The sequence below is a fragment of the Peromyscus leucopus genome, chromosome 10 (assembly GCF_004664715.2).
Source record: "Peromyscus leucopus breed LL Stock chromosome 10, UCI_PerLeu_2.1, whole genome shotgun sequence".
In the NCBI taxonomy this organism is placed as follows: Eukaryota; Metazoa; Chordata; class Mammalia; order Rodentia; family Cricetidae; genus Peromyscus; species Peromyscus leucopus.
The window spans coordinates 72,679,300-72,692,790 of NC_051071.1; the positions used below are offsets into that span (position 1 = coordinate 72,679,300).

The 13,491-nt window shown below is 36.1% G+C and overlaps 1 protein-coding gene across 1 annotated transcript in view; it reads right to left on the bottom strand.

Annotated features, from left to right (window-relative positions):
* Positions 1-13,491, bottom strand: part of LOC114709051 (transmembrane protease serine 11C) — a 53,694-nt gene that overhangs the window by 19,766 nt on the left and 20,437 nt on the right. The window contains exon 4 of the mRNA XM_028892717.1: positions 3,595-3,662. Within this exon, the coding sequence (XP_028748550.1) occupies positions 3,595-3,662 (68 nt within the window). The remainder of the gene's footprint in view (positions 1-3,594; positions 3,663-13,491) is intronic.

The following is a 13,491-nucleotide window of genomic DNA, read 5'->3' on the forward strand; positions in this document are numbered from 1 at the left end:
TGGATATAATGAACGAGTTGTTTTATTTTTATATCCAGGGAAACTAAGTTTGAATTTTATATTTAGTGTCTACCACCACTATGATTATATAGCAAGTTGCTGTCATTCATTTTTCCTGGTTCTCCTCTACAAAATGGAATGATAATCTTACTTACTAGTTTTTAAAAAATCATTACAGATCAAGAGCTTCTTATTAATGGATATAGAAGAATTTTGAATATCACATTAGTGAATGAAAGTTACTTGTTAATACAAATAATTACAAATTCAGTATGAACTCTGTAGGGAGAACTAGCAGGAAATAGTGAACAGAAAAACAGGTGAAAAGGAATCATTTATTATCTTTTGTTTTGTTTTGTTTTTGTTTTAAATGGAGTCACAGTTTACAACAGTGAGCCATTATCTATTTACCCATTGAATATCAGGACTAAGTGTTACAGAGGGAACTCATTTTACTTGTCATTCTAAATTGAAGATGCAAATGCATAAACTATACAATTTTTTTTTTTTGTTTTTTGAGACAGGGTTTCTCTGTGTAGTTACATTTTACGAGGAGGTAACTGTAACTGACTATAGAGAAGGCCTATTATGTATGACTTTCTATCTCTGTGTCTTACAATGGCTTCTGCATCTGAAAAACAACAATCTGGAGCTCTATGTAACTTACAACCCTATAGCACCCTCTTTCAAACCCTCAGAACACATGTGAACAAAAATAGAAACTGTGCTCAAGATCCAGGATTCCCATAGTGACAACAAACCTTATTTCTATTATTTTCTCCTGTTATATTTTTTTAAATGTGATTATTATGTTATGCCTTACTGGATAATTTATTTTAATTTGTTATAGGCTTGATTAATTTTAACCTAAATTTAAGCTTTAAATATATCCAGGCTGACTTCCAATTGTATTTATTTTTAAAATATCTAGGGGGATAAAAAGGAAAATTTAAGTTTATAGGCATATGTATAGTCTCATATATATTCAGCTAAATTCAATATAGTTTAAAAATGCTGGTTATTTTTGTGGATCATGAAGGTTTAGAAACTTTTTGCTGTATTTTTGTATGATTGTTCTGATAGATATATGTAATCACTACATTTTAACAATGGTTTTCCCTACATGAACGATTGACTAAATCATTTTGGATATGTCTCTTCTTTCCTGAGAACCCCTTGACTTTAAGAATGCATCAAAATTAATTAATACTAAAGAATCATTTGAAATGAGAAGTTTGGTTTTATGCTTCTGTGTGTACCTAACCCTGGGCAGAAAAGGCAAACTACTATGTCTACATGGATATTAATTATTTAGTTCCCATATAACATCATGCACAGGATTTTTCTCATTGTATTTCAATAATGATATGGTATTTAAGTAGCAAGGGACAATATGACATATCTAATCAAAAGGGGAGGCTGTCTTACTTAAACAGTTATCATTAGCATACTCAAGGACATTATTTCTAGGACAGAAGTCAGCAAAGGCCTCCTAGTTTTGTTCAAGTTGATGCTTCTACCTCATGATCACAGCTTGGTTCCATCTGGGGTCCAACAGAAGTCTGTGTTAGTTTTTGTCTACATGACTGTGTTATGCAGAGATTTAGAAACTGAAGGTCCCCAGTACCTAGATTATCAATTTTTTTTTTTTTTTTTGGTTTTTTCGAGACAGGGTTTCTCTGTGTAGCTTTGCGCCTTTCCTGGAGCTCACTTGGTAGCCCAGGCTGGCCTCGAACTCACAGAGATCCACCTGGCTCTGCCTCCCGAGTGCTGGGATTAAAGGCGTGAGCCACCACGCCCGGCTAGATTATCAATTTTGCATACCTTTTACCTACATAAGCACTAATTAATGATTTAATTATCTAATTGGTTTCTCAATTAGTAATGAGAGTATGAGTTGTATTTTATTCTTACTGAAACTTCCTAATGCCCAGCAGAGCTCACAACAGTTACTTGAAGTGATGAAGAATGAACACATATTTTAAAACTGAATTATATTAGCTCCATTCTAAGCTTATAGATGGAATATTCTGGATATTATTTCCTGTTGGGTTAGAAAAATCTAGTGAGGTAGGGAGACATAATAGGTGACAAATAGTTTTTGAAGGACCATTGTTAACTGGGATCTGCTTCTTTATGACAAAAAAATTTATCTCCTTTATCCACTCTCCTTTCCATGGACCCCCTTGTCACAGAGGTGGGGTTCTAGGGACATAACTCCCCACATTGTCAAATATGTGAACTCCCAGCTGCTTGAGCTTCTTTCTATTCATACCAATCTCCCCTGACTCTTTGTTCTTTATCCATGTATGTATGGACATCTTGACTATGGATAAAGCTGTGAAACTTGACTTCTGTAGGTCTCCAAACTTCAAAGGAGGGAAACCTAGTATGCACTATGGATGTAGTTTGTCAATATTTAGAGTCTGTTGCAAACTGCTAAACACTCAGTTCCTAGATCTTTTGACATCTATTATTTATCATTTATTTTATCTATGTACTTCTTAATGAGAGATATTTTCAATATGTATCTCCATCTGGCTTAGAAATTGTAAACCCCCTTGTATCCTCAGCTTCCTAGTCATGGGGTTACAGGAATGTTCCACTATGCCACAACAGCTTTTGTCCATTGTTGCCATGGACTAGGGTGGTAAATGAATTTGATTTTTAAACAAAAATCCCTGTCCTTTTTTTATGTGAAATGTCTCTACTTTGAATGAACTGGTTACAAAAATTATTTTTTTTATTCAGTGTGTGTGTGTGTGTGTGTGTGTGTGTGTGTTAACATTCATGTTATATCAGAATATATATTCATGTATATTAGGTCAGAGAACAGCTCTCTAGTGTCAAATCTCTCTGGGATGCTAGGATGGAAATTGGGTCACCAGGATATGTCCCAGTGCTTCTACCCTATAAGTCATATCAGTGACCCTCCTTTATTCATGTTAAAAAGTTTTAAGTATATTCTCAATTTTATATATGCTTTTTGATTTTGTACCCTCAAATAAAAGCAGACCATTTAACTTTTATCTGATGCTCATAATTAGTTGGAATTCATGGTTGTAGTTTAGTCAATTTGTATTTTTACTGTTTTTAGATTTATTTATCTTATGTTATGTGTATGAGTGTTTTGCTTGCATGTATGTATGTGAACTATGTGCATGCAGTACCCAAGGAGGTCAGAAGAGAGTGTTGGATCGCCTGGAATTGGAGTTATGGATGGGTAGTGAGCCACCATATGAGTGTTAGGAACTGAACCTAGTCCTCTGTAAGAGCAACAGGTGCTCTTAGCTGCTGAGCCATCTCTTTAGTCCTGTAATCATTTTCTAAAAAGTGATAAAACATCATATATATATATGTATGTGTGTATGTGTATATATGTATATACACATACACACATACATATATATATATACATACATACACACACACACACACACATATATATATAAATATATATATGAAGCATGGGGAGTTTTACTACACTAAATTCAATTTTATTTCATACTTAAAGTTGCACACCACAGAAACACATTTTGTTGGAAAGCAATGTAGAGGTGAAAGTCAAACTGTTTCTCATGCTGCTATGCATACCTTACTTGAACAGTGTGAGATTTGACATACTGTTTTCTCAGGTTTGATTCATGGAATGTTTCATTCATCTAATAAAAAGAAAAAGGGTTAATGACATGGTTTTAGTTTTATTAAAAAGTTTCTATTACTTTTGAAGATTTGAAATACACCTAAAAACAAACAATAGTACAAAACACCATCATCCAGCTTGACCTCATAAGACAAAATATACTAAATTTTACTTATTTATAAATCACTTAAATTAAATTATTCCTAATTTTCATAAAATATATAATGTTCATGTCTTCCAAAAATCATGAAGAGCACATGGTAAGTTATAATATTCATTTTGAATTGGTGAATTCAATGGACTAGTGGATATTATGATATTATTTTATTCCATGTGAAAATTTTACTGAATATCAATGTAATAAAAGTTTGCAGTAATATGCATAGAGGAGATGTTTCTAAATTGTATGTGTGTGCATGCATTTGTGTGGATGTATGTATGCATGTGTGTATGTGTGCTATGGCAGACCTGTAATATCTATATGGCAGGCTATTTTTTCCTTTTCCAAATATATGTTATTGATAGGCTTAAAGGGAAATAGTATGGCATAGGTGTTATTAAAGGGGAGAGGGGAAAATGGGTGGGATACTTTAACTGGGGGGAGGGGAGGAAGGGTAATATGAAAAGAGAAGGAAGAGAGGAAATAACACTAAAAATGTTTGAAAAAGCCATTGGAAAACACATTATTTTATAAGCTTATTTAAATTTATTGTAACTTATATTGGAGTTACATTCACATGAGGTGATAATGTACCCCCCCACACACACACACATACACAAGAGCCCTAGACTATCTAACGGAAACCCTAGTTCCAGGCATGTAAGACCTTCTTTTGAGTTGTTAGTCAGGAGCTTCTAAGAGACTCTCTAAACAATATAAGCTATTACTATTACCATTGATTGCCTTCCAGAATCTGAAAATAGGACCCTACTGCCACAGACACAAGTCATTTTGAACACAGGACTTAGAAGAATCAAATTAGAATTGACCTGGAAGCATCCTCCCTGAAGATTAGCTCTCATAATATCTAGAGGAAGTATACAAGCTGCCAAGGGAGAGAAGCAATCAGTAGTCGTACCTATGGTGCAATGTATGGCAGCCACATCTTGGGGATAGAGATAGCCAACAGTTGTCTAGATGAACTTAAGACCTGCTCAATCTGAGGGAATTCATGTCTGCTACTGTAAACATAGCCAATTATTGATGGCTAGAGAGATCATAGACTTAGAGGAGAAACCACTCTTCCCATTTCTTCCTAAACTAATATAATTTCTAACTGTATTCTAAGTACTTATCCATATATCAATATGTGAATGTAGCTCTTAAAGCAGAGCTTCTTTTTGCAGAAGATGGAGACTATTACAGAGATCTCAACTGGTCCACATGCAGAGAATAAATGGCAGTGGAGGTCCCCAAGCCCCAGTTGATACATCTACACTATAAACCCCATAGCTAAGTCTTAGGGAAATCACAGAAGAAGGTGTGGAAAAACTTAAGAGCCAGAGGACCAGGATGCCTGTTCCAAGATAGTGACTTTTAGACTTAATAGGGAAGCTGTATTCATGAAATCTCAACAACATGATTGCCTAAAAGAAGCCCTGCATAATGACCATACAAGTCAACACGCAAACATGGGTTGGAGATATTTTTATAAGACCCCACCCCTAGATGAAAACTTGCAGCCATTCAATGGCTGCTGAGAGGGAGAATTAGTTTTCTCCATGAATAAGAGACCTGGTTTTCCAAGTGTTCAGTCCCAATCACACGAACACACGAGGAACAATCAATAGACTTAAAAGTTTGTGTGTTTATGTGTGTAACAAAATTAAAGAAGAGGTCTTGCATCTGACAAGGTGTTGGGGGCACAGAAACTTAGGAGAGAGAGTGGAGGGGGCAGAAATTATATAAACACAGTATTCACGTATGAAATTCTCAAAAATTAAAAGAATGCGATGCTATACAGAGAAGTCTTAAGAGAAATTTTATGTAAGAATCACTTTCTCAATCACTTCTCCATTTTCCAATGTAATGGATGACTCCCTACAACAGGACTTTCAGCATCACTAGATAAGGTTTGCACCTGCTGTAGTTTGCATGTTGGCAAAAACACTCCTCATAAACATCATCAAGTTGGAATCAACAAACGGTTGAATTTTTATTTTTCTTTCTGCAGCCAAGTAATTGTAATAAGTACATTTATTCAATAAATGTATTATCTTATGGAATAAAACTATAAATAGTCTTACTTTTTAAATGATTTAATGGAGGAGAGAGATAAATATATAAGTATAGTGGTTTGAGCTGTGATTGATATAATGAATGTGAAATAATGAGATGGAGTGATTCAGGCCTCAGATAAGGCCTCTTTGAATGAGTGATATGGGAATGGGACCTGGAAGATGGAAAGTCGAAAGCAAAGGGAAGAAAAGGATAGTTTTCTAGGTGAAGAGAATAACAATTGTGAAGGTCACAGGTAAGAACAGACTGGTATATTTGAGGGACTTATGACTCAAGTGACAAGTGTCAAGAAGACATACAAGTTGTATTTGCACAATATGTAGAAATGAGATTTCAGAGGACCTTATAGGCCAACGTAGCCTGGATGTTATTGGTAAGTTCAACAAATACAAATATTATGAATATTAATAATATTCATGAATAAATAAGCATATGTTCTATTCTTAATTCCAATATATCCGCCTCTCCTTGGAGTAGAGACAATTGATTTTTTATAAGAATCAAGGAAATATTGAGATGGTAAAAACTTTCTTCTGCATGGATGAATCAGGAATCCTGAGAACGTTCTGTAAAGAAGGACCCACATCAACCCTCGGAAAGACTCAAGATATCTGTGGATACCCAGGAATGAAGTTGACTATGTTTTTTTCTAGATCTTTCTGTAGCTCCATAAAAGCCAGTAAGTCAAAAGGCCAGTCTGGTCACATAGCAAGCTCCAGACCAACCAAGGTTACGTAGTGAGACCATGTCTCAAAGCAAACAAACAAACAAACAAACAAAAAACCAAAACCAAACAGGAACTGCAAGGGTGAAGCAGTTCTATTAGTGCCGTGTGCAAAGGCTTCTTTATGGGGCTTTTGGTGTGTAGAAGAAGAATGCCTTGGCCCCAGGATTTAAGAACATCTCTCTTTCCCTCTCATGGGGTTGCCTTGGATAAAAAGGCAATGGCCAGCAACAAAAAGCAAGAATGAAAACAAAGGAGCCCAGTAGGCTGAGAACATAAACAGATTAAGTGTCCACCCAAACAGAGCTGCCAGAGAAAAGATCACAACTCGAACAACAATTGCAAAATACATAAAATAAAAACAAATTTCAAAACCCTCACATTTAAGAATACACACACACACACACACACACACATATAGGGAATTAAAATACTAGTACTGCAAAACAAAAATTTCAAGATTGAAAATTTAGTAGTTCAGCCAGGTATGGTGGCACATGCCTGCTGTGGGATGTCCTGTATGCTGTAAATATATGTTGCTATGACTAACTGATAAATAAAACGCTGATTGGCTAGTAGCCAGGCAGGAAGGATAGTGTAGGTAGGACAAGGAAGAGGAGAATTCTGGGAGGTGGAAGGCTGAGGCAGGCAGCTGCTGTGATGAGGAGCAGGATGCAAAATACTGGTAGGTCACGAGCCACGTGGCAAGGTATAGATTTATAGAAATGGGTTAATTTAAGATACAAGAACTAGATAGCAAGAAGCCTGAGCCACATGGCCATACAGTTTATAAATAATATAAGCATTTGTGTGTTTATTTGGGTCAGCTGCAGGACTAGCGGGTGAGAGAGATTTGTCCTGACCATGGGCCAGGCAGGACCAGGAGATAACCCCAGCTACACATGTCTTTAGTCTCAGCATATGGGAGGCAAGGGCAGTGAAACTCTATGAGTTTGAGGTTAGTCTGATCTACAAAGCTAGTTACTAGGCTAACCAGTGTTGCATGGTGAGACCTTTTCTCAAAAATATACTTAGTAGGTCAATTGAAAGATACAAATTTCTGTTTTTGAGACATGAATTTATGATTTGAAATGCTAACTGGAGTAAATACCAACATCTCAATGTATTAATGATATTCTTTGCTACATTTTCCAAGAGGTATTATGAAAAATTGTTGCTGATGGAAGTGGAGGAAGGGACTCAATTGAACTACTGGGGTAAGTATGAGTTATTTTAACTTTTTGGATAGTTACAAGGAAGCATTTATTAAAATTATAATCTTATTAATTTTATAAACTTTAGTCTAGAAACTTCTTAAATGTGAAAAAATGTAAGGATGAAGGTAGAATGGCTTTGTTTGTTTGTTTTACAATGACTATTTATATTAGTCAAGGCCTGGATCCAGCAGGTATCCACAAATATAGAAGCACTTAAAAACATAATGCTGTATGTAGTAATTAGAAAGAAAATCGCCCCCGAATGGACTTATAATAAAAACCTGGAGCCAGATATTTAGGTAAATGCTAAAAGATCAGAGGAAACAAGCCACAGCCACTTCTCACTTCGCCAACTCCTCAGTCAATCCTGTCTCCACAAATCCTCAGACTGAATGCTCCTGAGTCCTCTAGTTCCTGTCTCCTCATGCCTTATATGTCTTTCTCCACCTAGCCATATCATTTCCTATCTGAGTCTTCCTAGTGCTGGGATTAATGGTGTGTGTACTTCCCAAATATTGGTAGCAAAGGCATGAGGTCTCAAGTGCTGGGATTAAATGTGTGTGCCACCACTGCCTGACCTCTATGTTTAACTTTGTGGCTGACTCTGTCCTCTGATCTTCAGGCAAGTTTTGTTTCTTAGATTACAAATATATCACCATAATTAAGAAGTGTGGCTTTGCTGGAGTAGGTATGACCTTGTTGGAAGAAAAGAGTCACTGTGGAGATGGGCTTTGAGATCTTATATATACTCAAGCCACACCCAGTGTCTCAGTTTACTTCCTGTTGCCTTTGGATCAAGGTGTAGAATTCTCCAGCACCATGTCTGCCTGCACACCACCACACACATAGTAGCGTGCTCACTGCCATGATGATAATGGACTAAACCTCTGAAACTCTAAGCCTCCACTTCAATTAAATATTGTTCTTTATAAGAGTTGCATGGTGTCTCTTCACAGGAATAGAAACCTTAAGACACTGTATCTCTACTAAAGAATGTTTTGGAATTGTTGAAAAGAATTGACCTTGTCATTGAGGAGACTCTATGAGGATTACTGAGAAAAATAAATAATTTAATGACACTGTATATAGTGAACCCATTTTGATGAAATACTGGAAAACAACATCTTTATATATTTTGTATTTCTAAACATGTGAGCACAGTCAGGAGATGAAAAGAGAGATAAAAATATGGGTTATTGGAGATCGAATTTGAAGATATATGTGAAGAGAAAAGGAAATTGCAAAAGATGAGAGAGAGAGAGAGAGAGAGAGAGAGAGAGAGAGAGAGAGAGAGAGAGAGAGAAAAGGGGTCTGTATTTAAAATAGTTCTTTCATGGAAAATTTAGTTTTCTCTGATGGACTCTCACTGGGTATACAAACTACACTTAAAGGAGATTCTTTGGCCAGCAGTAGCTGGCCGACACAAAACAAATTCAATGGTACTGTCATATTACATATCACACTGTATATTCCTACCTCTGTTATAAATATCTTGTGTATTGTCACAATTTTAAAGTCATCGTTCTTTACCATACATTTGCTTATAGACTGTTTACCTTGTTTACATGAAGCCTTAGTCCATATATATATATATATGTATATAATATCTTAGATAGAACATATTAAGTATTAGATTCAGGTTCTTTAGGATAGGACACCTTTTGAAATGATCTTTGTAACATTCCATTTACCTGTGATCTATACTTCTCTGGATTTTAGTATGTGTTTCTTGCTTGATATTGTTTGCATTGGTTGTAGTTCCATCTTATCTAGGTCATTATCCCTCATTATTCCTGGACAGTATTTGATAACCATTCCTTTGTATATAGTCTAGTCTTGTATTAGGTTAGAACCTTCTTATTTAGACAAAAAGGGGGAGATGTAGTGGGTAGCCATTCCAGCTTTGATCTGGAAGTTCCAACCCGCATTGAGGCTTTGGCAACTGTCATGCCTACAAGGCGGGGCCAAGGGAGGCACCTGGAGAGCGAGATCTGGATGGGCCAGCACGCTCTCTGTTCCTGGACCCTAGGCGGTGGAGGTTGACCAAGCAGAGCTCCAGAGAACACCGCTGGACTGCAATATACCTTCCTCAGACCCCGCGACCTACCCATCCCTTCATTTGTAAGTTACCCACTAAATAAATCTTCCTTTTAACTATGCGGAGTGACCTTAATATTTTTTGGTCTCATTTTGGTTTGTCTGCACATTTTTATTTTAATCTTACAGGTCTTTTTCATGTGTATTACAGTTTCCAGTTGTATATTTTTATGGGATTTCTATGTGTGTGTCTTCTGCTTTTTCTTTGTCTCTCTTTCCCCCTTTTTGTTTGTTGTTTGGTCTTAACTCTTTCTTTCTTTCTTTCTTTCTTTCTTTCTTTCTTTCTTTCTTTCTTTCTTTCTTTCTTTCTATGTTTTTACCTATTTGTTTTCTAGTGAGAGAGAAAGAAAAGATGTGGATTTGGGAGGGTGAGAAGGTAGGGAGGATATGGGAGGAGTTGGGTGTGAGGAAACCATGATTAGGGAAAAAAATCTTTTTTCAATAAAAAATTTCATTTTGTGTGATTTCATTTTATTTCTCTTTTCATGTAAGTTTTCTAAAAAAGACTTTAAAAAAATTGTGCATATGTGTATGTCTCTGTGTTTGTGTCCTTGTAGACCAGAAGAGGCTGCCAGATCCCTGGATCTGCCTGAAGTGGGTGCTGGGAACTGAACCTGCATCCTCTGAGAGAGCAGCGAATGTTCTTATCCACTGATCCATTTCTCCAGCCTCCCATCTAAGAGCTGTGGTTTTGTCTTTTTATTCTTTATTCTTTATTAAGTATGTACAAAATTGAATGTCTTTATAGACTTTTAAAGACAGCAAGGTGACATCATTTTCTTTTTGTTTGACCACTTTAACTACTGTGTGGGATTATGAGGATAACAGAAGATGAGCAAAGACAGCAATTTAGAGGCATTAGTAGGATTTTTGGAAAGAGATGGCAGCAGTAGTTAAGGAGAGAAAAGAATAGATTTAGGTTACATTTTGGAGGTGGATTCAATGTGATGCTTTGATTTGCAGATTTTGAGTATTCCTTTGTTAAGCCTTTAGATTGAGCAACTGAATTATTATTATTATTATTATTATTATTATTATTTACTATTTACTGTTTACTGCTATGGATAAAACTAAGGAAGACTAGATTTTGCTTTTGAGCATCATCAAAATAGCTTTTATATTGTGGGTTTAATGTGATAGTTCACAAGGAATATATCCAGAGAATGGCAAAGACAGAGGTGATGAGGAGACATGGAAAAAGTAAGCTTGACTCTGAGTAGCCGTGGTTGAGTCACAATTTACATCTGCAGATGATAATGAAACAGCAATCCAAAGGGGAAAACAGCTTGTGAACATGAATAACATATGGGAAAGGATATGTTATAGAAGCCAGGAAAGGAAGAGTGTGCAGAAATGAAGGGACGTATTTGTAAGAGGAAGGAACAATGATTTGGCAGCAGCAAGGTCTGTGGTGGGCTTCATTTAAGCAATTAAAGGGGGTGGTGAGAGATCTCTGTTGGATGAAACAGAGGTGATACAGGGAAACAGAAAACATGCTATTCAAAAGTTTGCGAAAGGAAACGTGAAAATAATCTAGAGAAGAACACAGAGCCCAAGAAAGGTTTTAAAGATAATATGATATGTGATCTAGTTCATGACATAGCTAAAGACCACAAAATAGTATTCTGCTTTCTAGGAGAGCAATAGCATTATTACTGTGTCTTTTTTCCTTGTGGGAAAGGGAATCCTAGAGAAAAGATAAAAGCCACATAGTTACTTATATGCTCAGAATAATTTCAGTGTTAACTGATCTGTAATTTTGTGGATTCTGTAGATCTTTTTCCCCCTCTAAACAATTCATCTTTCTTTTCCTTTTGTGTCCCTTCTACTTCAACTATGTTTTCTTTTCTGTTTCACAATGTTATCTGAATATGGTCAGCATTGTCTAGCATCAGTACTTAAGCAGATATTTTGGACAATAGGATCTCGGGAACACACTGACAGCTATAAAGACAGATAAAATTGGATTATTTCTGAAGGTATTCTAAGGACTAGACACAATGTTGATGGAATGATTAGGATTAACAGTCTAGAACTGGTAACATTAGGTTCATGGAAATCTGTTAGTTTGGGTTGTTTATCTTAAGAAAGCTGTTTTTAATGTACTAGACTCTAATATTGCTTCAAGTAACATGTCTATCAAGTTGCTTGGAGATTTTGGGTATCCAGCAGTATCACAAATAGTAAAGTTTTCATCCATTCTTTTTTACGGGTGCATATTATAGCCTTCTCTTTTATCCTGTTAAATTAGTATGAGGTCAAACAGTATGTTTGATTTTGTTTTTATTTAACTTACAACATCTTATTTTCTTTGAAATAATGGAGTACACTAATGATTTAATTATCCATATCATACTTTATTTATTTAGATAAGGGTTCATATAGCCCAGGATGGCCTCAAACTTGCTATGTAGCCGAGGCTACTTTGATTCTATTGCTTATACCCATAAATTCTGTTAAATGTGATAGATTGTGATAATGGAAAGTTGTTGAAAAAAGTCCTGAGCATAGGCTTCTAACTGCAAAATTGTTACCACTAAAGCATTAACATCACATTTATGAGTGAGAAGTAGATTATTATAATATTTATTAGGCCAGGCATGGTGACTCATGCCTATAACCTTATTACTCTGAGAGGCTGAGACAGGAGGATTTCTATGAGTTCAAGACAGACCTAAGCTACAGAGTGAGAGCTTGTCTCCAAAATGCACAAACCGAGTCAAAAAAAGGACACCAAAGAAAAAAAGTCAAAGACTTACATGTGGTAATCAAGACTATTTTTTAGAGTACAGTTGTTAGGATCCTGGCCTCACTCTTCTGGGTTCTGGTGTCTTACACCATCAGTAGGTGCCAGTGGGTATGTACCCTGCCATGTGATCATGCAATCCCTGCCTTAAAAATCTGGACACGGACCCCCACACTCTTTTTCTTTGTTTCCTCTCTGCTCTCTGATCTATCCCCTCCTGCCATCTTCTTTTCTCCCCAGGCCTGGTTTCTTTCTAATAAAGCTCTTTCTAACTCTGGTAGTGGTGGCTGTAGCCCATGACTTTTCCATTGGTAACCAGTGCCACCCATCAGCATCCTATCAATAGTAGGAATTTATCAAACAGCACCTATCAACAGTAGGAATTTATCAAAGCTTGAATATATGGTTATATTGAGAAACTATGTAAAAGTACAACAGTCTATCCTTTGAAAAAAATCAGAATAAAGTCAAAGTTCTAAAGATTAATAAATAATTGAAGATCTTATTTTAAAATTATGTATATACATGTGTATCTGTGTATGAGTATCTGCATGTGAATGTGGGTGCTTATGGAGGTGGAGGTATTCCATCATCTGGAGCTGGAGTTACAGGTGGGGCTATAGGTCCCCTGATATGCATCTGGAGAACTGAATTTGGGTTCTCAGCAAGAGCTGTATGTTCTCTTAACTACTTAGCCATCTCTCCAGGTAGACTATATTCTTTTCTCAGCAACTTCTCATTGTTCAAATACCAAGTTTTAGAGTAGCATTAGTATATTTTATGATTATTTTCTTATAAATTTTTCCCCATTCTTATCAGCTGACA